General features: G+C 32.7%; 1 protein-coding gene across 1 annotated transcript; it reads right to left on the reverse strand.

Moving 5' to 3' along the window:
- Positions 1-16,943: 16,943 nt before the first annotated feature.
- Positions 16,944-23,496, reverse strand: LOC134235220 (putative carbonic anhydrase 3; the record flags this gene model as incomplete). Its single annotated transcript, XM_062717356.1, has 9 exons — positions 16,944-18,306; positions 18,961-19,131; positions 20,265-20,428; positions 20,835-20,901; positions 21,277-21,372; positions 21,560-21,705; positions 22,119-22,292; positions 22,543-22,584; positions 23,331-23,496. Coding segments are annotated over 9 exons (1,335 nt in total), but the record flags the coding sequence as incomplete, so codon positions are not given.
- Positions 23,497-24,000: the final 504 nt, after the last annotated feature.

The following is a 24,000-nucleotide window of genomic DNA, read 5'->3' on the forward strand; positions in this document are numbered from 1 at the left end:
AAACATAAATTGGTCATGTAAAGAACGGTGGGTAATTTATTGTGAGGATATATATCTCAAGGATTTGTCCCTGGAAGGGTTTTTACCGTCAGAAATAGCACAGATTGAGGAACTTAAAAAAAAGACCGGATCACCTAAAAATCGTGCTCTTTTTTCCACAGTTGATAAGTTTTTCTTGCAGCGAACAATTTGTCATCGTAAGCAAAACGTTCTTAGAGTTCTGTATACTAATTATAAAAGGTCTTGGCGTTCTACTGTATAAAGCTGTATTTATGCTATGTCTCTACGTCTTTACATTTCTTATTGTCCCGTGGGAATCCTGGTTAGAATAGGTCCTCAGTACCCCCTTGCTTGTCGTCAAAGGCGACTAAATGGGGCGGTCCTTCGGATGAGACCGTATAAACTGAGGCCCCGTGTCACAGCAGGTGTGGCACGATAAAGATCCCTCCCTGCTCAAAGGCGGTAAGTGCCGAGCATAGGCTTAACATTGCAGCCCTTCACCGGCAATGGTGACGTCTCCGTATCAGTGAAATATTCTGGAGAGGGACGTTACACAGTATACAATCAATCAATCAATACATTTCTTATTCTGACTCTCTGTTCTGACGAAACAGTATCTTTCTCTTTTCTCTTTGATAAATATGGAGATAACAAACAAAAATCAAGCTCAAAAGTCCATGTAAGCAATGCAGATCGGGAGCAGAACAAATACAAACCTCTGAAAAACATCAAAGGTGGGATCAGGAACCATGGAGGATTAAGTGTCCCCTAGTCGTCCGGTGGAGGAAACGGAATTATCTGAACGACAATACCGTGTACTCGTTCGTTTAACCCTTAAAAAAATTACAATGTACGTATATTTTTCACTTATATTATGACACCAGCACTTGCCGGTGAAGGGTTGCAAATTAGATCTATAACTGGCACTTGGGCCGGATCCTTTTTTTGTTCCTGCACCTACTGTGACATGGAACAAAAGTTCATAACGTTTTATTTGAAGGACCGGTCTCTACGTCCTGCACTGAGATTCGAACCCGCTTCCTACTCCGCGACTTTACAGCAACATTCTAACCACTGCGTCACGCAGGCGACAAAATGATTTAGTGTATAAGATCCAATGAATAAAGAATGGTCTAACAGTATGTCAGAAAAACGTCAGCATTTGACTTAATGATGAATTATATTTGATGACAAAATCATTCAATAGAATTTCTTTAATACTGATTTTAAACAAAACATTTGATATCCTTGTTTTTTTCATCAACTGGATTGTCAATAGTTTGCTGTGGATCAGAAATTGTTCGTACATGTACATAGATCATGCTTTATATAATTATATCAATTAACTTAGAAAGTTTAACTCCATATAAAGGTGATGAGGGTACATAGCTAGATAAATGAGGGAATAAATATACCCTTTTCGACAGAATATATGCCGATAAAACTGATACATAAGTTAGGGAATTTGACGCTAGAAAAGTCGTCACATTAATCATTAAATTTTGTTAATTTCCAATACTGCCTTTATCTTGTAAAATATCCACATATGAAACAGATGTGCCAGAATCATTGGTATCTTTTATTTTAAGTTCACTGGGATGTATATCAGTCGAGAAATGAATGGAAGTAACTACTCCTTAATGATAATTCGTCGTCGATAAGTATTTCTTCCTCTCCTACTTCTTTTTACGGATTGAAATTGGTGCCCATAGAAATTCTGATAGCTTGTTGGAAGACTTGGTCTAACTACATAGTTATTGTCAATGAGAAACTCGAACATCGTTTTATATCCACTTTTTGAACAATGAGAATTATTTTCAGAAAACAATTTTGCAAATGACCAATGACAAGGTAAGAAAATTTACGAGTTCTGTTTTAATTGAAAAAAAGATGAAGGAAGGGTTGTATAAAAGTGTTGAAAATTACATTTCCATGGACGTATGGATATTAACATAGATAAAGAGATAGAGTGAGAGAGATGGGTGGGTGTATAGATTGAGGGATGAATTAATATTGGTAGGCAAGTACATGGGTAAGAAACAATTCCAGTTTGGAAGAGGATGTTTGAACAACGATTTCTTGACAAGTCAAACAATAAAAGAAAAATTGCTATATATTATTGTATTTAACAATTTATTTCTTATTTATATATACTATGGTATCATTAGATTTTGTAGTGGCTCAATATACGACGAATTCGTGGGTACGATGAATTTACATCCTCCACGATTTGATATGCAAGGGGGTTCAAAGTCATAATTCTTTAGATGAAATATATGGAGAAAACGAACAATATTAAGCTCAAAAGTCCATTAAACAATACAAATTAGAAGCAAAGCAAACTTGGACCTCCGAAACATCAGAGATGGGATCAGGTGCCATGGAGGAGTGAGCACCCTCTGCCGACCGGTCACATAGGTCGTGTGCTCCTTGTCATGATTGGGAAGTAACAGAAAAAAACCGTTGACAATTCGGCGTGTAAATATAATGCCCTAAAAATCAGTATGAAAAACGTCAGTCAGCATTTGACTTAATGATAAATTGTATTGGCTGACAAGGTCTTTGTATCAACCATAGAACTTACGAAATGATACAAATAAAAACATGAATAACGTCCCAATTTAATTTTAACAATCCTCGAAAATTGGCTTTTACGATTTTTTAGGATTTCACAGTATCAAAAATAAAACTTCAAATTTTCAGATGTTTCACTGAAATGTGTTCACAAGCTATATCTTTATCATTGAGTCAATTGCTGACTAGCGGTTTGCATACTAATTGTTAGTCCATTATTTATACACTGAATTGACGACGGATTTCCGTTATTTCCCGGTCAGCAGAGGATGCTTACTCCTCCATGGCACCTGATCCCACCTTTGATGTTTTAGAGGTCCGAGTCTAAGAAAGCCCAGAAGGCTCATTCGAGATTCAAGTGTCGAAACACGAGATTCAAATTTCGAAATTCGAGATTCAAGATCAAGATTAACCAATCAAAAGGTTCATTCGAGATTCGAGGTTCGACATACGAAATTCGAAATTCGAGTTTCGAGATTCAAAATCCAGATTAACCAATCAAATGCGGGTTCAACATTTGATTACTCCCCTTTTTTATGTTTTATTTATCAATAAATCGTTTAATATATTTATAACAAATGACTAATTTGATTAAATTACAATGCAAGAAAAAGTGTTATTTATATTAGAAGGAAAGTTAAATAATCATTGGATATTTGATCAGCAAGATATTCTTCAATTTATATTATGACTTCTTAAATATTAAATAGAATACATATATCAGGAATATATATATATTTTTTGCATTTTCTATTTTATATAAAGGGTTGTTGACATAATACTTAAGTTATAAATAGTGACTAAAGATTAACAAAATCCCCACCCCTACCCGCAACACCTGCCAATTTTTCCCGACACTGAAAATGTTACTTTAAAAACTTGAAAGTCTGAGTTATAGTAGTATTGCCAAGTATGCATAGAAAACTAGTATTTGATTTAAGTAATCACAATATTTTTCCACAACTTTTTTTTTCCTATGAGTGACAATATTTTCAAATAATTTATAAAGGTCGAATTCTCAGTCGATGTCAGGCGTTTCTCGAAACACTCCTTGACAAATACTTGTATGTGCTTTAGTTTTCTGGACCAACTTATTTCTATATTTAATTTATTCTGGACATTGTGTACAGCGTCTGTAAAATTCCCAGTAGACAAGCCGTATTTCAATGACAATGTGTTGGCCATTGATATCATTTACCACAAGGAGAGAGAGCTCTGTGGCCACTGTTGCGTAGGGAATGCGTCAACAGAATTGTGAACGTTGAGGACTTAGGAAAACTGTTAGATTTTTTATCATTGTTGAGTTAGTACCTCTTATTTCACACGATATTTTATTCAGATCAGAGAGGATGACAGATTTTGATTATGTTTTCCTTTGTCGTCTTGTGGTCATCGACCAGGCATAAAATACAGTTAAATAGACGCCATTACCTGTTTGGAGATGTATTCTTCCGCGATAAAATCTAGATCGTTTGATTGAACATATTCTTCACCTCCTTTTCAAAGACAATAGACGCCAATTAGGAAATGATTAATATCAAATAGGGGCCGCTAATATAAGAATTAATTGAGACTATAATGCACAATTCTTCCGGTCATTTTATTATAGAATATTGAATAGATTCATTAAAACTTTACTATCGGACGATTTACGTTACATTAATAGGTGAACACATCAGTGATGATGCACAAGAGAAAAATGAGAGTATTAACGTTAGTGTGGCTATATTTCAGAATAGATGTGTGACTTTGTAACTGTTCTATACTTCACAGGATACGAAAGTTGATGTTATTAATTTTTAGTAAATATTGCATTTATTGAATATCGTGTTTCTGTTTCAAGTTCTTACAATAAAAGCCACTGTACGAAAGGTTGCCGCCACGTTAAATGAATTTGTTTTGGACACTATTTACTGTTTCATGCAGATGGCTCAATAAAATTACAAATTAATTTCGGGCACTTTTGAGTATTTTGATATGGCTAACATAAATGTTTGAATGAGTATCGTGCTTAATTAAGAAATGTGTGTTCTTTTCAGCTTACCTGAGCCGAAGCCTCAAGTGAGCTTTTCTGATCAAAATTTGTCCGTTGTCTGTCGTCGTTGTCGTCGTCGTCGTTGTTGTAAACTTTTCACATTTTCATCTTCTTCTCAAGAACCACTGGGCCAATTTCAACCAAACTTGCTACAAAGTATCCTTGGGTAAAAAAATTATGTTTCTTTTCTTTAGAAACTCATCCTCAGGTGGGATTCAAATTTTCAAATCATGACCGCCGAATTGTAAAGTTTTTAGGAATATATGGTTATATATAAACCACAGGAAGTGTAGATTCAAGTTTTGACCCTGCCAAACGCTACAAATCCTTTTATATGCAAAAATGGTGAAATTTAAAGTGCAAGATATTTTTGCGCACTGTTGGGGTAAAAAGTTTTTATTTTTTCTCTTTCAAGCTGATTAGTGTCATATCAATCATATCTAGTGTAGATTCAAGTTTGTTCAAATCATGACCCCATCTTACATTCAAGCTGTAATTTTTTAGGATTATATAGGAAAAGTCTTTAAAAATCTTTTCTTAAGAACCACTGGGCCAGGAAAGATGAAACTCAAGGACTCTCCTGCTAGTTAGATTAAATTTTGCGCCATCCTAATAAAAAGTCAAAACAAGCGATTTAATCTGTCTGTAGAGACGACTATAAAGGATTGGGAAATAATCTTCTTTTAGAGAATTACATGATTTGATATTTATATGTAAAAGTATGTGTGTAGAAGCCCCCCTCCCCAAAGAACTTTCACGAAAGGCTTTTTCCTAGACGATGTGATCAATTGGAAAGCCTCTTATTTATATATATCGTGGTTGCTTCAATCTAATTATGCTTACATGTTGTAGTGTGAAAACATAAAAACAGAAAATTTTGCTTATGGTAGCGTTTTGGTTATGGTTATATACATGTGTATATATAATTTTTGACCTTTTTTGCAAAAAATGCAATTTACGGGATCTGTAAGGGTAAATTTTTTTTCTCTTTAAAGGTAAAGACCTAATATATTTAATAACCTCTATATAAAAAGCTCCCTCAGTTCTATGCAGCTAGTTATTTCTCAAAATACATGAAATTAGAGAAACTGTGTAAACTTTTTGGACACCAAATAAATTGCGCCATAAATGTATCCATAAAAAATTTTTTTTAAAAACAAAGATTACTAGGTTAACTCCAGGGTTAATTGTGCAAATGCCCTCATTTAGAAAATTTATAATTTTTAAAAAACCTCCAAATTGTCGTCCCTATACTCGTCAAACGGATATAAACTTCGATCGTCTTCCGTAGCAACGTCGCATTTTGTCTTGGTCTCAGGATGAATGTTCTAATATCAGAATATTGATTATGTAATTTTAAGACAGATGTAATCAATGTTGATATTGGTTAAACTTCAGCGTCCGGTAACTGACCTTCGTATATATTTATAGGAAGTGGGCGACACATATGGCATGTCCATTTCATGTACAGAAGCCGGATAGTGAAATATATATGATATCACATTGCATCGACTTCAGTCATGACGAAACAAGAAATATACATATATTCATTTCAATTGATTAAAAAAACTAATTGATAAAAAAATATTTTGCAATCTTTATAGTATTTTTTTTAAAATCAGGTTTATGAACTTTCTTCATATTCGTATCTAATCTGGTTTATGTTTCTTTTTAATACCGATTCAGGATAAATGGCTTTTGCCCTGTCCGTCCGCCTGTTTGTTTAGCTGTCTGTTTGTCCACAAAAGAACTTTAACCTTGACCATAACTTTGACTTTGTGGGGCTAAAGCAAACATATTTCACATGCATATTCCTTGTGATAAGACCTTTAATTTCTTTGAGTACCACCAAATTTGACCTCTTGACCTTAAAGGTTGATCCACATTTACAAAAAGAAAATTAAACTTTAACTTTGACCATAAGTTTTGAAGAACTGGTGATAGGTTTTAGCTCACCTGAGCCGAAGGCTCAAGTGAGCATATATAGGAAAATTCTTTAAAAATCATCTTATCAATAATAGCTTTCATGTTTCACATGTTATTTCTTTTGAAAAGACCTTCCTCTTGATATAAACAATTTTGATTTTTTGATCTTGGAGTTTGACTTGCGTCCACCTGTCTATCCGTCTGTTGCACAAAACTTTTCACATTTTCGACTTCTTATAGACAAAGAAACTTATAATCTGTGGCGATTTTTGTATTTTGACTCGATTAAACTTAGTACAAAGCATCCTTATGTGAAGGTGAAATTTAAATTGTTGAAAAAATAAATTACATATCCCCTCAGCAAGCATATATGTGGACAAAAGGTTCCAAGAAAAGACAAAAATAGGGTTGGGTCATTAAAAAATGTTTTAGATCCAAGTAACCACTGGGCCTAGAAAAACTGTAAATTTTTATTTTGTGAAAGCATCTTGGGGTAGTGTAGATTCTAAATTGTTCAAATCATGACCCCCAAAGTTGGGGAACAAGTTTTTACTCTGTTTCGGGGCCACGGAAGACCTTATGGGTGAATCAAAGTTTTACATAGAAATATATAGGCAAAATTTTGTGCAAAATCTTCTTCAGTAGATTTTAAGAAATTTTCCACTGGGCACTATATGAATTTTATATAAAATTCCTTATGTGGAAGCATCTTGGGGTTAGGCAATTTCCTGATTTTAAAAAATTGTTCAAATCGAAAATGAAGATATTAACTGGGACGGGGCCACAGTTATAGATGTGCAATTTTCAAAGTTTTACATAGAAATATATATGGAAAACTTTTTTTGAAATTTTTCTTTGGTATAATTATTGTGAATGGAGACCCTACTGGAAAGGCCAAATATATAATTTATGTGGAAGCATCCACACTTTGGGTAGTGTAGCATTTAAAAATTCTTCAAATCATGTAAACCCGCCATTAAGCAAATCGGGGAAGCTGAGCGTTTAGATGGCCACAGAAAGAATGGGGAATCAAAGTTTTACATAGAAATATAGAGGAAAAATCTTTGAAAATCTTCTTCTCAAGAACAACATGACTACAAGAAAAGCTGAAACAATTTTATGTGAAAGCATCCATGGGGTAGTTTAAATTCTAATATTGTTCAAATCATGATTTTTCCCCCGGGGCAAAAATAAGAAAAAAATTTTTTTTTTTAAAATTATATGTTTGTATAAAAGCAGTTTTTTGCATAAACCGTACCCACTTGAAAATGCAGGGCGAGTAACTTTTTTTTAGCCATTTGGTAATTTTGAATATTGAAACAGTTTCGTTTTAAAATTTTGACACATTTTTTATCAATTAGTGGTTTATAACAAGAGGTGAGCTTATTCATGATGTCTAGTAGGTGTATGAAAACCTCTTTGATTTGTTAATCTAATTGTACAAAAATTCTGATTTTTTTACAAGAAAGGATGTTTTAAAAAAAAAACAACAAAAAATAGAATGCCTACCTACGGAAACGTATTCCCCAATCATTGACAAAAATTATAGGTCGGCAGCTGCAAACAAAGAATTTCTTAAGCTTGGCCTGGGGGGAAGGACGGGGCCACAATGGTGAATCAAAGTTTTACATAGGAATATATAGGATAAATCTTTGAAAATCTTCTTCTCAAGAACCACTGGGCCAGCCAAAAAGCTGAAACTTATGTGCACATTGTATATAGGATTCTGGCAAGGTAGTGTAGTATATTAAAAATGTCTAAATTATGATCAGTGGGGTAGGGTGGAGATGCATTATGTATTACAAAGGAGGAAATATGGATAAAGAAGAAATGGTCAGAAATATATAAAAGCTTCTCAGGTGAGCGATGTGGCCCATAGGCCTCTTGTTCATACTTCACGTGTATTTATTGTAACAGGACCTTTGAATTTATTTAAATAATTCTGATATTTTGACCTTTTCTTTAGAGTTTGTTCCACTTTGAAAAAGAAAATTAATCTTGGCAGTAACTTTTGAACATGATTTAGTACTAGGACTTTCATATTTCACAGGTGTATTCTATTTGAAAAGACTTTTCTTTTGATACCAGCAATTTTGACCTTTGGTCTTGGAGTTTAACTTGCAATTGAGAAACTTCAAACTTCGCCATAAGCTGCTATATGGGGACATCTGTGTTTCACAAACACATCTTGTTTCTTTTTTATATATATTGCATTTTTGACAAAGAATATTTATAATCAGTGTACCGTTTTTGTATAATACGTGTATCTCTCGATTATTACTGGCATTTATACGACAGGCGGAACGTATCTGGATCACCGATGAAATGCGAGTGAAATTGTATCATAACTAGATTTGAAAATCAATTATTTCAATTACGATTCCCGTTGTCGCTGTCAGTAACGAAAGCATATATGTGTATTTGCACAAAAGGTTCCATGAAACGATTTCTGATACATATCTACAGAATTATTAAGTTAGGGAAAACCTTTACGGCCAGCAGTACAATTGTTTTAGATGAAACCAATGTACACCGACCTTCGGTTTTCCCTATCGTCATTATGCTGTGCTTAATTTTGTAAATTTTGTATTTTAGAGACGTGCAACTGTTTTGGCTCTCGGAATACGAGGATGTCTATACGTTAAGGACATTACATCGTAATTTTTTTTACCTCTTAAATGGTTAAATTGAATTAAAAACAAATTATGATAAATTAATACAGTCAACACAAATTATGATTTATATACCGTTTTTATTTGAAGGATTGCGCACCACAGTGATAAAATTCCCCCCCCCCCCCCCCTCGAAAAAAAAGAAAAGAAAAGAAAGAGGAAAAACAATTATTTATTTTATAAACAATTTGATATCATGACCCCTTTGATGTCCCTCTTCAAAGAAGGGGAAGGGCTTATTACTTTGCTGCTGTCGATGGATTGCTCTTTCGGTCGGTCCACCAACACTGGCAACAGTAGATTTTCTTTGCAGAGGTCGAACACACTGAAATGAAATTTGCTATGAAGATTTATCATAAGATTATCTAGGTCAAATTTTGTTTTGGGTACGATCGAGCAATTTTTACACTTTGAACTTAAAAAAATCTAATTATTTGCAGTTTCAATTCATTTTCTTCGCAGAGGCATGGATGTCCAAAGCGTGGGTAGTGTGTATGGGGTGGGATGGGGGGCAAAAGTGTTTCACAAACATCTCGTTTTACTTTAGGTCTATTGCGACAAAAGGTAAACATTTAAACTTGATCTATCAGCAGCGAATCATTCAGTAGTGGTGGATTAAGGGGAAGGTAATTGAACAGGAAATTGTCAGTTGAACCCCTGTTTAGAATCCTTGATAAATTTAAAATTATATTAGCCCGTATATAGCGTTATATATTACACTGACTTTTAGTCGTCAAAGTATCCCCACCCCCGGGCAATCGTGAAGAAGCCTCAAGCAACAGTTTTACTGACGACTACAGAATCTCAAATCGGTGTCGGCTGGGCATTTCATCATGAATATTTGATTCAAACCATTAGAAGATGTAAAGTGAACCGACGAATCATTGTGTCTGCATTTCCACCTTTATGTCCCGTAATCGAATCTATTATTTGCTTTGTTATTCCGACTGTCTAGCTGTCTGTCTGTATTTTTGTCTAGCTCCTTATCTGTTTGTCTGCAAAACTTGAACCTTGCCCATAACTTTGGAGTGGGTGGGGCTATGGCTTTCATATTTCAACCCTCTCTATATTTTAAGCTACATACAGGGGCATCAGTGTTTCACATACACATTTGTTTTTTGTTGTAGTACTCCGAAGTACTTGTAATAATTAAAGCAATTAATAATTTAACTCATTTTCAAAACTCTTTTATAGGAAATGTAATCGGATAAATAACTGACTGTTTATTTTTTTCCCAAAAGTAGTGGAAAACTATAAGCTCTTATTGGATTACGTGTGCAAGGAGTTTTTTTTCTTCTTTCTTTAATGGTTCTAAATAAATCCTGATTTTTTTACCGTTTTGATACGACGTGATCCACTGCGATCTTTATTTTCTTCTGTTGATGAATTAATTTTCGATGAGCCTTAAGTCATTTCCGTTTGAAGTCTGTCTTCTGCATGCATGTTTGATTTCTTGTTTCGTACCACTAGGTTAATTTCCTTTATAAACTATGCAGAGTTATATTTAGGTAAATTTGGATTCAGGTTAGCATTTTAAAAAACGTCTCCCAATCATGTGACAAATTTTTAATTTTGATTTCTTGTTTTAAACAAAAAAAAAGTCATATAATTGGAAAGGTCATTTTGTATATTTGCAAACAAAAAAAATATCATTCTTGTATGAGCTGCATGACTTTGACTGTCTGTCTGTATATTCTTATATCTACTAAACCTAATATATAATGTTAGTACATACTGTATACACTGTAAGGCAAAATACGACAGTCACTGACAGTGTTTCGGCTTGTCCTTTGACATAACTATCGAAAACTTTTCACAACGATATCGCGTGGCACAGTGGCAGGGCGTCTGTTCTAGAGTCGAGGAGACAAAAAGAATTCTCATAAACTGTACAAAACAGTATAGAGAGGATATTACATAAAATATTTACAATTAATTAATTAAGCATGCATGAGACAAAGAAAAAGGAAAAAAAATGACAATGTCACAGACTACTCGAGGGGACGAATTTTTTAGCCTTTCCTTTCATAAAAAAACCTCCATATTAGTATATATGGAGAATTCTTGTATTTATGGAAAAGAAAGGGCCGGTAAAAACGTTAAGTGCCTATGTTACGTCGCGGGTTCGAATCCAACCATGGAGACCGGTCCTTCGGAGGAGACCCTATTAACCGAGGTCCTGTGTCGCAGTTGATACTCACTGATCAATAGTACTGAGTCAAAAATTTGTAGCAGGTGGTGTCATCTACATAGGGGTTAACAATTCTCTAGAGGGACGTTAACAAATACAAGTCATTAAGTCAAAGATCAAAATTAAAGCCAAAATTATCCCTATTGCATTGTATTGAATCTTACAACTTCTACGCAATTTCACTGGATTTATTAAACGGATAAAGGAGATACGTATTGATAAATTTATTTTCTTAAAGGTTGGTATCAAAATTTCAATTAGACACGTATTGATAAATTGAATTTATTAAATTCATTTTCTCAAGGGTTAATGTCAAAATCTATTCTTTATATATTGGTCCAGTTTGATGAATTTGCAATTTTAATTTTGATATTTGTTTTTAACTAACCACTAACCTGAAAATTTCATTACATTCAAAAATACCATTTTATTGGTACATGCATGTTTTTAACGTCCCTCTCGAGAATTTTTCACTCATATAGAGACGCCAACACTTGCCGATGGAGAGCTGCAAATTTTGCCCGAACTATTCTCGGCACTTTAGGCCATTAAACAGTGAGATTTTTTTCGTGCCAGCACTTACTGCGACACGGGACCTCGGTTTATACAGTCTTATTCGGTCTCCACGTCCCACAATCACTCTAAAAAAAGTTTTACTTGTTGTTTTTAAAATAAGATATTAGATTAAGAAAAACTAGTAATTATTAGTAATCCATTTAGTCAGAATAGCAAGTAAATGAAAATCATGGTTAGTAATTGTAAACATAATTAGTAATAAGGATAATTTTTACTTATAAAATGATTTACTAAGTATCAATAGAATTTCTTAAACTATAGGAATTATATTACTTAGTAAATGAACTACTCATTTTTGGTAAATTATTATTACTTGATTTAGAGATAATATGCTTTCTATTTACTAAATTTTATGAATTATTACTAAGTAAATGTAATTCTGAATTTAATTAAAATCTAGAAAATAAAATAATACTAAGTAAATGAAATACTTATCATATTTACTAAAATCGACACTATTTACTAGAAACACTGCAAGGTACCGACCCTCTGATAAGAGACATAGTTGTGAAAGTACAACATAACAGAGTTTCTTTATCAGAGTTCCCTAATTGAGCCCTCTGAGTAATTTACTAGAAGAAATCTACTTAAGATGGAAACAATTATACTTTCTATTTCTTTTACCAATTTCTTTGTAATTGTTTTATTATATTTAACAATAAAACATTCAATTCCAACATCAAAAGCCTTATAAATTGAATAAGCTGTATCTTTTTAAGGACCATTTTAAAAATGGTTTAATATTTCAAGTACTTAATACAGCATTTTATTAGTATGACTTTTTTTTTTACATGAAGGAATATTTAGAAGAAAGATAACTCCTCCTCACAGACAATTAATATGGAAGCCAAAATTCTATTTTACATTTCAAGAATTCAATCCCGATAGTGATTAGACTACCATATTTAAGTAATTACTGCTCTGAATTCTCCTTGATTTAGTAAATAAATTATTGTTTTAGGTAAATCAAATAAATACAATTTAAAGAAGATGTGTTTGTGAAACACCGATGCCCCCGTATGGCAACGTAGCAAAGGTTAAACTTTTCTTATTTGCAAATTTCATATATTGGTATTCCTTGATATCTCTAAGGTCAAGGTCAAAAGGTCAAGATTATTGGTATCTAATGAAAGGTCATGCCACAAAAAATACATATGTGAAATATGGAAACACTAGCCCCAACCCTTCAGAAGTTATGGTCAAGGTTACCAATTTTAAAATGTACGTCAAACTCCAAGGTCAAGGACAAAGGGTCAGATTTAGTGGTACCCAAAGAAAGGTCTTGTCACAAGGATTAAATATGTAAAGTATGGAAGCACTAGCTCTAACCCTTCAAAGGTTATGGTCAAGGTTTGCTTTTTAAAAGTGGGTCAAACTCCAAGGTTAAGGTAAAAGGGTCAAAGTTCTGTGTATCCAATGGATGGTCTTCTCACAGGAATTACATATATATAAGTATGAAAGCACTACCCCTTACCGTTTAAAAGTTATGGCCAAGGTTAAAGCTTTTCACAAGGATGAAAATCTCCAAGGTCAACGTCAAAAGGTCATAGTTGTTGGTATCCAATGAAAGTTCTTTCAGCAAAAAATATATATATGAAGTATAAATGTCCTGGTATTTACTGTTCAAAAGATTTGGCTAAAGAAAAAGTTTGGATTTTTTGTGTAAAAGTGAGTCAAACTCCAAGGTTAAGGTCAAATTTGGTGATAATCAAAGACAGGTCTTGTCACAAGAAATACACCTGTGAAATTTATATGAAGGTCATAGCTCCGCTAAATCAAAAGTTATGGGCAAGGTTAAAGTTTTTGCGGATAAACAGACAAACAGAGAGACAGCTAGACAGACAGAGAGACAGACAAACGGACACGACAAAAAATATATACCCCCGAAACTTCGTTTACGGGGGCATAGAAATATTAGTTATATTATAGTAAATAGTGGTAAAATGTAAGTAATGACCAAGTAATGTTATTACTTATATACAAAAAATTTAAGTAAATATAAATTACTAAGTAAAACTTTTTAGTGTGTAAGTAAAACAATTCTTTAAAATACAAAAATCAAGTAAAACATTTGAATTTAGTAATTGACATATATTTCAGTAATTGATTTAAAATTTTAAGTAAATGCTTAGTAATTCTCTATTACATATCATTGTTATTTCAAGTAAAAAATGACTACTAAGTAAAACTTTTTTAAGAGTGATGGACTTGAAACAGCGAAGTAAGGATCAACTTGTTACTCTGCGACTCTAGAGAAAACGCTCTAACCACTGCGCCATTTAAAAAAACTACTGATTTAAAGACATCAATTTACAATTAATATTTTGTATGACTACTTAAGGGATAATTGTTTGATATTTGCGATATTCTATACAGTATAGAGTATAGTATACTGCAATAAACAACAGTACATATAAATCATGAACCGATGACCACTTTCTCTGTCTGTCCGCTGACATTTTCTTTACCACTGAAAAAAATCCATCCCTGATTTTTTGTAGGGCATGGCCCTCCTTTTCCATTGTTTTTTTTTTGTTTTTTTTTTGTTTTTTTTTTTGTTGTTGTTTTTTTGCTTTGTTTTTGTTTTTTGTTAAATGTTTGTTTGTTTTTTTTTTTTTATCTGGTCGAATATGGAACTTGTTTGTCTCTTTCGCTCCTCATTGCTTATCTTGTTCAGCCTTTACTTAAGTTAGTATTCTACGTAGCCATTTTTTTGGAAGGTGTATGGTTTCTGGATGATGTTTTTTGTGACCTTCCAGGGCTCTGATCCATACAAGAGGACTCAAATAAGTTGACATTTGTTCTGATTGTTCTGAATACCCTTTTTTGGATTTGATTTGATAATTGAAGACTTTCAGAAGTTTCGCAGGTTGAAAAGTTGGCAAGGACATTTGATATTCTTGTTTGACATCCATGGTGAAATCTCATTTGGCTCTGCTGATCATATAAATTTGTCAACATCTACTTTGTTTGCTGTGTTTTCTTTTTTATTCCCACTGTTATATATTTTTTGGTTTTCATCTGCTCTACTGGGCTAGCTTTGCATTGGGTATCCTTTTGTCGCTGCGCTAGTAACGTGATACCTTCTGCAAGGTCAGATTTTTTTCTAGTAATATGTAAATTTATAAACCAAGATAAATAATTTCAATGATTGTCATAACAACCTACATGTAGGTACATGTACCACGGGACAAATTCTGAAATTGAAATTAATTTTTTTTTTTGCATGCCCTGTCTGATTCAGATGAAAAGTAAACAGAATGCTACTATACATTAAATTTACGTAAGTCGATGCTATCTATTTTTTATGGCCATCATTAAAAATATCGTAAAAGTCAAGCTTTATCAATATTTCGTAGCTTAACAAAGATGACATTGAAACACATTTTGAGTGGCAACGTTATCTTTTAATAACAGTGTACATTACACAGGATGCTAACGAGGTAATTTACAAGTTAATTATGGAAGCTGTAATTATGACTGTCTGAATTGTTTCAATCCCCTTTTTCCTCTACCCAGATAAGAACATCATTGAAAATTAGAATTTTGCTGAATGTTAGTCGACTTCAGTCATTCACAGTTCCGGCAATTTGTGTTTGTGTTCAAAATGATAAAATAATTATGCTGATGACTTTATAAAAAAAATAATCAAATTTTAAAGTCTACATCAGCAAAAATCAAAGGTCGTAAGAATGAAGATGCATCAAGGCCAATCATTTACATGTAGATCTTCAGTAATTCTGTTACTAGTATTTTGACATTGATTACTATACGTAATTCAATATTTGAGAAAGTTTTGTGAATGAAAAGAAATATGCTGATTCATGTATCTGTGATATGATTTTTTCAGTAAACGCACAGGCCTTTAGATCGCTTACAGAAAATTGAAGTATTTAAGAAATATACATCTTTTTTATGTACCAATTTTTTTTTAAAGTCGGATTAAAGCGATCCAAGGCCCAGTGGTACACCTTATATCAAACTAGCTCATTCTTTGATAAAATGCCAGATCAGTTCTTTTACGAAACGTTTACTCGAAATTTCTATCACTTGATCATAAAATATTCTCATATTTCTATGTTAGTAAGAACTTAAACCGTTAATTATTTAATTTCGATAAATATCAAAGATGGGGGACATCTCCTTAGGCTGATATTAAGGTATCCAGAGTGTAGCCTGATTTAATAATACCAAACACGCTATACCCAAGTTTCAAATATTGATAATTCCCCATACAAGGAAATAACAATTACAGATGCATTTACGAAGGTCTATGCCTGACCAATGCCCTGGATAGCATTGTCTCACCCCTCCATTAGCCCTCAACCAGGCGATGAATCTGTGTATTTACACAACAATTGAGAGCGGATCGTCATTTAAAGCTTACCGGGGATCGCACGGCTTATTGGGATGGATTTCTCTGAGTATTTGTGGGTTTGACTATGACTAATTGTCCTGTGTAAGAATGTTGAAGCATCTGTCCACTTTTCTTTTAGAATTTCACAATATAAAGTTATTTAAGGCTTATCAAGGGTCAACCTGTTGTAGAATGTTGTTTTGACTAAACTTCTAATTTTTGATTAAACTTTATAGAAATCAGGTATAAATTTCAAACATTTATGGGGATATAAATACAGATTTGTCACATGATCAAAATCTATAAACACCAATGGCAGTAGTTTTAGTTATGTATGTATAACCAATCGGTATTTATATCCTGATTTTTGTTTTAAATATAATTGTGTATTACTTATCTTTAAATTTGTCACTAATTTATAACAATTATTAGATAAATATTGTTTTAATCTCTTGAACAATAATTTTTTTTTTTGCAAACCTCAATGAATTTGTTGACCTGTGACAAAACTTTTTATACACATTGCTCAAAAAGTCTTATACCTTAAATTTATAAGGGAAAACATTTGCAGAAGTTTGTTTCCCTGACAAACTGAGTTATTAAAAGCACACAATATTCCTGAATATTTTATTGAACAAGAAAGAAAACAAGACTAGGATGGTGAAAACATTTCTACATATTATCATACAAAATTGTGCAAAAACATTTCTTCCAACATGAAGCATGCAAATAGAGATCTTCTTGCTTGGTACATTAAAAAAATAATAAAAACACACACACATTGCACAAACATTCTATTCCACAAAAAATTCAAACTTTTAATTGAAAATCATGCCTTTGGCTTATCTCATTTTCTCTACCTATTTAAAATGGAAGGCAAGTAAAACAGGCAATTAACCCATCTTTTCTACGGCCAATGTTTGCAAGGAAGCAATCCCATATATATACATAAATTATGTTCAAGTCAACGTCCAGTGTACAAATGGCGATCATTGGTCAGCTAAGATCATTCAACTCATCTTAACTTAATTACTTCTCTGTATAAGTTAATGAGGTACTTATTAAAGGCATAAAAGCATGGCCATTGGTTTACATGGTGCATGTCAATAACATACTAGATTTAACGCTAGATTAGAATTATATATGGCTCCATTTGCCATCCAATATCCTGTTTTCAGACCAGGTACATTGCATGCTCCCCACAGAAAATTGTCTCTTCCTCATGGCTTAACAGAACTGAATATCTTATATGAATTTACCTCATAATTGAAGAGAATGATGATATTCTATATGTAAAACCTGACAGAAACATAAAATTGTCTATCTACACACAAAATTTTCTACAAAATGAAGCTAATGTAGCTGCTTAATTGATGACAACATGACTAGGGTGTTGACTTTATAAATTTACTTAGTTATTGTAATAATTGGAAAAACGATGTCTTAAAAAGAAACAATTCTGTTGATATCAAATTAAATTTTTAAAAAAATCAAACTAGCATGAAAAATTTTGCATGGGATTTTTTGAATTTTTTAAAGCTAAAACGCAAGACAAAAAATAAAAGTATAAACCAAATTAAAAGTAAAAACATTCTCTATTTACAGTCTCTCAACTTAAGATTCTTTTTATCCTTATTATCATAATTAAACAATTGTCTTAAAGTTTCTATCTACGTAATGAAAACACAGAAAGTAAAAAGCATGTTAAAATGACAATGAAGGATGGCACAGAGGATGCAGCAAAGTTTCCCTGTGACTCAGATCGTACGACGTAGCGGATTTCTCGTCGGGGCTCGAATGAAAATGTACGATACACAAGCCTGTTGTTCACTGGTTGGACTGGACGGTAATTGTCCACAAGTTGTTCCTGTATAATTTCTATCGTGATTTCTTCAACATTTTCAGCTGGCTTACTTTGTGTCTCATTCTGGGTCTTGTACCCTTCGTCTTGCATCATTTTGGGGATGTGGATTTGCTAGAATTAAGAAAACATTCATTTAATGCAGTCTTCTTTAACACTCAGTACAATGTAATTCAGTCATGTTTTAAATAACACAGATTTTTTTGGAGTCTACATTAATCTGTCTTTTGATTTATTTTATAAGTAAATTGTGACAATATATTTCTCATAGTTGTCTGGTTTGAGGGTAAGGAAGCTAAAGGGAAGTAGATGCACAAAGATATAGCGTAGAATCTATATATATTTCTATAAGGTGAAAAACATGACAGACAGCTGGCATCAAATTAGAATTCTGATACCACCTTTCTAGTTTAATATCTTGAGGAGTGTATTAGTTCATAAGAACTATTTTTTATGGTATAAACCTAACTACCAGTGCAAAAAAAAAATTATAAGAGAATAATAAGAGAATATATAATAGAATTCAAATATTTCATAATTTTTGAAAATTGTATAAAAAAAGAATTGAGATTTGCTGATTTACACTAATTCAGTGGCTCTTACAACACCCGTATCCCCTCCCTCTCCCCACCCTCTCATATATAAGTACCCATTTATTTTTCACTTTATTGTACTTGTAGTTGTTTTCAAATTCTTACTTTTTTGTGGATGTTCTTCATATTTGGCATTTTATAATGGATGTAAAGAATACTTTGATGAGTAAATTACCTTCTTTTTCTGAAGAGCTTCAATCATTTTGAGTTCTTCCTTAACATCTCCAATGATGCCAGCCTCAGCCATAATGTTCTTGGCTGCCTGTCTGTCTGTACCAGAAACATCTCGCTTCTTCTTTTCTCCTTTCATCTTTCGATGTTGGAAAAGTTGACGGAATTCTGCCATCTGTAGGAAAGTTTAAACTTTATTGATTAAGTCATCAAATTTGAATGGGATCAAATAAGCCACTCATCTGAAAAACCTAGTCTTCATTTGTAATTTCTAGAAGACCATAAAAATCAGTCATGTGAAAATATTCAATCAAACATCTGATATTTATTCTTAAAGTGCAATTAATGTACTGCTATGAAAATCAGGCTTTTGTTCTGTTGGAAATCAGGAAAAAAAACTTATTGGGTTACCCACTTTTTTTGGTCTCTGTGAGATTAGTCTAATTATTACGCCTTGGGAAAATATATCTTGTATAACAAAAATGATGAACTGTTAAATGCTTTTCCATCCCTGCAATCTCTGCTGTTTTCAAAAGTGCAAATCCTAATTCTATTAACATTTTTTTTAATAAGGATGCTGTTCTCTAATTGACTCTCAGTTTCGTTGTTTTGTCTGAAAATTTTAATCTAGAAATTATTGGTCAGACAAATAATTTAGTCAGTCTTGTCAAAGAGTGCAAGAATCGGGAAAAATATTATATCATTTCGATAGATTATAAGTAGAATTTGATATTCTTAGATATATAAAAATTAAAAATACTCTGCTGTATCATTTGTCTTCTGACAAGTCATTGCCTTGCATAATTATATATAGACAGAATTCAAAATCTCAGTTTTTGCACTTTTTTCTAGAAAGAAAGAAAGATGTAGGAGTTTCAATATTAAAAATTATAAAATCTTGGTCAAATAATCCATTTCTTGAAAGGTCTTTGCCATGGGTACCAACAAATTAAAGTTATACAATTGTACTCAGAATGGTCTCATCTATTTCCTCAAAAGGAAATATTCTTGTGGAAATTTAAGTTGTACTGTTAGTGAAATGAAATAAAATCTGGATAAAAATTCTCAGTTTTTAATGGTTTTATAGGTACTCATACTATTATGCTTCAAAATTACCCCCAATTCAATTCTTTGCTTAAAGCTTAAGGTTAGTTTTTTTTTTTCTTTTTCTTTTGTGAAAGTTGAACTATAAGGCTGTCCAAACATAGTTCTTAGTTTTAATGTCAGCTGTGCATATAAATTACAAAATATTTGAACTTTGCAAAAAAAAAAGCTTAAAATTAATAATAATATATAAAAATAATATACCTGTCTAGCTGAGAGGGTGAGTTTGTCCTCAAATACTGTCCAGATGACACTCTCAAAACATCCGGGGGTGGTCAAGGAGCCATTGTACCTATAGAACTTAGAAGTGTCCTCAGGAAGAAAATTCTTGATTGCCTGAGCTTCAACCTTGACCTTTGCATGGTCCTCTGAAAAACAAGATATGCAGCATTTTAATTTCTCTGACATTGAATTTTGATTTTTTTTCCTAATTACTGTTTGTCCACTTTTTTCAGAATATTATCCAGATTTCATTATAATGTATCACAGATGATGTTGATTTGCTGCATAATATCTACATGCATGGATACAAATCAAGCTGCCAACCTAACTCCATAGTATTTCAGATATTTTGCTTGAATCTTTACCCTTAAACTTGTTTAAGTTATAAGCTCAATTGGCTTTCAAGCATTTTGTAAATTTATATCAAAATTAAAGTTTTTGTTTGGATTTTTCTTTTGTATTGAAAAATGGCTTTTCTTAAGAAAAGGAGGTTACCATTTGTATGCTATAAGACTATATATAATATGTGATCACACAAATGCTCATTTTTACCTGGATCTCGGATCACCTTCATTGCTTGTATGATTGGTTCTAAGGCTTCGTTATCTTTCTCTCCTATCTGTGTAAAAATAAAAAGATAATTATAAAATATTTCTCCTAATATTGTAAAACAGTTAACAGTTCTGAACAGAATATTTCTGTGAAATCCACTGGAAGCCATTTTACTGGAAATCGAGGCAAATAACAATAAATATATTAAAATCTCTGGTTCTAGAGAAAATACAACATTCAACCAACCGATATCTGATTTTATATATTAGAGATCTATAGCTGAATCCAGAACATCTTTCTCTTGAAAACCAGGATGTGTTAAAGTGAGTCATTTGTCTCTATCCCCTTTTTTATGTCCTTGTTATTTCAAATCATCTTCGTCCCATTTAAGTTTGAGACAATGGTGTATGATTACATGGCTGTGATGAAGATTGTAACTTACCCTGAAGAGTACTCCTAGTACAGCAAGGCCTCCAGCTTCTGTCATGGCTTGACCAATTGATGAATAGGTCACTGAGTCATAGTTTACTATGTGGAGCTGCAAAGATCAATTAATTAATTAATTTAATTTAATTAAGCTAATATTAGCTCATTTCAAGAGAAAAAGAATCAAACATGTAATATTTAGTCAATAGCTTAGGATTTTTGCAAAATAAGAATTTTTGTGTGGTTTGTAGGAGTTATCTTTCTTTTATAAAACTATAAGTTAAAATCATCTCACTTACTTCAAGTGGGAAGGAATGTCCATCTATCTGATGTTCAGATCCAAAGCCATCATCTGATCCCCAGTGGAAGTGGAACTGGGCAGTACTGTACACCGAGGACAATCCACCATTAGCTACATAGTATGGCCCAATAGTGTTGACTTGTACTGTAAAGAAAGCATTATCAGAAACTTTTATTTGTCTGCATAAGGGGGAAATATACTGTCTGCCCAATATCAGAAGAGATATAGATCAATCAACTGAATTCCTAAACAAGCTTATCTCAAGACCACATCTGGCATATGTGCTAATCAGATGTGATTTTTTGAATCATAAACTGTAAAACTTCATAACTGGGTTGATTGAATCAGACAAATTCAGTTCCATCAAAAGAACATTTACACATATGTAAAATTCCCACAATATAAGGCAAAGATAAAGACACACTTGGAGGACTTAAGCAAAGTTCTAATTATATAACTAACATGCATCTTTGAGGAAGAAGGTAGAAAATAAGAGCCTTTGCATTAATATGCCTATCTAAGTTCTCTCCCAGTAATCTTGATTCAATGTAACAAACCTGTATGTCCGTTATTAAGAACGTAGAACTCAGCTCCAGGAGCAGGTGGGTCATACCAGAAGATGAAGTTATTGATGTCCGGGTTGAAGATGGTCTTCTCCCTCTCAATGTTTATAGGGGACTGTTGGGACCCCAGACAGGAGTTATCAAACAAAATATGCCAGTTAGAGGGACCTGTTTGAAAATAATGGAAACTATAGATTAAAAATTATGTTTTTTTATCTTTGTATGGTTGACTCTTTTCACCTAATGATGTGCAATAGTTCATGGTTTAGACACAAGACAAATTTTCAATAATTGATATGGCATGTCATGAATTAATTGAACTATATATTTTTGGAGAAATATGATTTCTATAAGCAATTTCTTGTTAATAAGCCTGATTAAGCAGTCTATGCATCTTAATTTCTAGACATGCAATCACCTTTCTTCCCAGTGTATCCCCAGTGAATCTTTTTTGAGGGACCTGCAATGAAAATGAAAACAATAATATTATGCATTTCTCAAGAGAGTTTTGTATTCACTTATCTAACTGGTAAATTGCATAATCTGTGTTATCAGACTTGACAGGTCTGTTGTTAATGTCAGAAAATGATGTACCAGTAACACTACTTCTCTCTGTTTCTTAATTTACAATATTTGCTGTTTTGAGTTTCGAATGATGGTGTAATTTTCGAAGATGTACAATATTCTATTGAGTTAAACAGGTAGTAAAAATGTACATTGCACGTCAGTTTTGGTTGCTAAATTATCACATTGACGAAAAAGGAAAAAGCCAAAGTGACTGTTTCATTTTATGATTCAATAATTAAATAATAACTCAAACACAACCTTGTAGTCAATATTTGGTTTTAAAAGGTCAACTGAAATTGTAGCCAAATTGATGCAGACAGAGATACAAGATTTGATTGGATGATAAAAACAAATGTATATAACCAATCAATTTGGAACTGTTCATAATAATTATTTTGGTCCATTGTACGATAGAAAAAAAAAATTAGAAATGCAAAAAGGTCAGGTGCAAGTGAACACAACTTTTTAAATGTTTGATTTCAACCCATTTATAAGAGAGATAGGAATGTTGAAGTATTACGATAAATACATTTTAAGTTTTAATCAGACTCAGATAACAAATTGACTTGTCTGAAAACTAGTTTCCAGCCACTGCTAATTTCACTATGCTGTATGTTATACAACAGCCATTATTTATACCTTTTTTGGGCTCTATCTTGAATGAGGAGTACACCTTCCTGGTGTTGAGCGGCTGTACTGGGCGGTAATTATCGTACAGAGCCTCCTGTATGAAGGCTTTGGGGATGTCCTCCAGTTTCACCGCTTCGTCTTCACTCATATTGTGCGTCATTTGGTATTCCTGTAACAATAGATAGTAATTTTATAATTTTGAATACAGATAACTTAATGATATACTGTAGAAGCACAAATTTTCATGGGGATGAAATTTCGTTGATTTGTCACTAGTTTCGTGAGCATGTAATTCCGTTGTTTTAAAATACATAACACTATTCAATTCATAGTCATTTAGAAAATTTCTTTGATAATTGTTAACAATGAAATAAATGAAATTAAATCCTCCATGAATATTTTTGCTTTTACAGTATTTCTTTTAACCTTAATTATTTTGGGATCATAGGAGTTCCATCAAAATAAATGTGTTATTAAAAAAGCACAGTGACATGATCACCTCACAAGGTAGTAGGAGGGGAATTATCAGATAGAAATGCTCTTATTAGTTTGTGAGTGGGTGGCTGAGGTTGATGCAAATGGGAGTACAATGTAATAATTAATTTACTTCGGGACAAATATACTTTTTTGGCAGGGGGATAGCTCCAGTTTTAAGTGCCTTTGGTTGTTTCTGAATTTT

Source organism: Saccostrea cucullata, unplaced genomic scaffold (genome assembly GCF_032062105.1).
Source record: "Saccostrea cucullata isolate Sc308-1 unplaced genomic scaffold, CSIRO_AGI_Scuc_v1 ctg3794, whole genome shotgun sequence".
Classification (NCBI taxonomy): domain Eukaryota; kingdom Metazoa; phylum Mollusca; class Bivalvia; order Ostreida; family Ostreidae; genus Saccostrea; species Saccostrea cuccullata.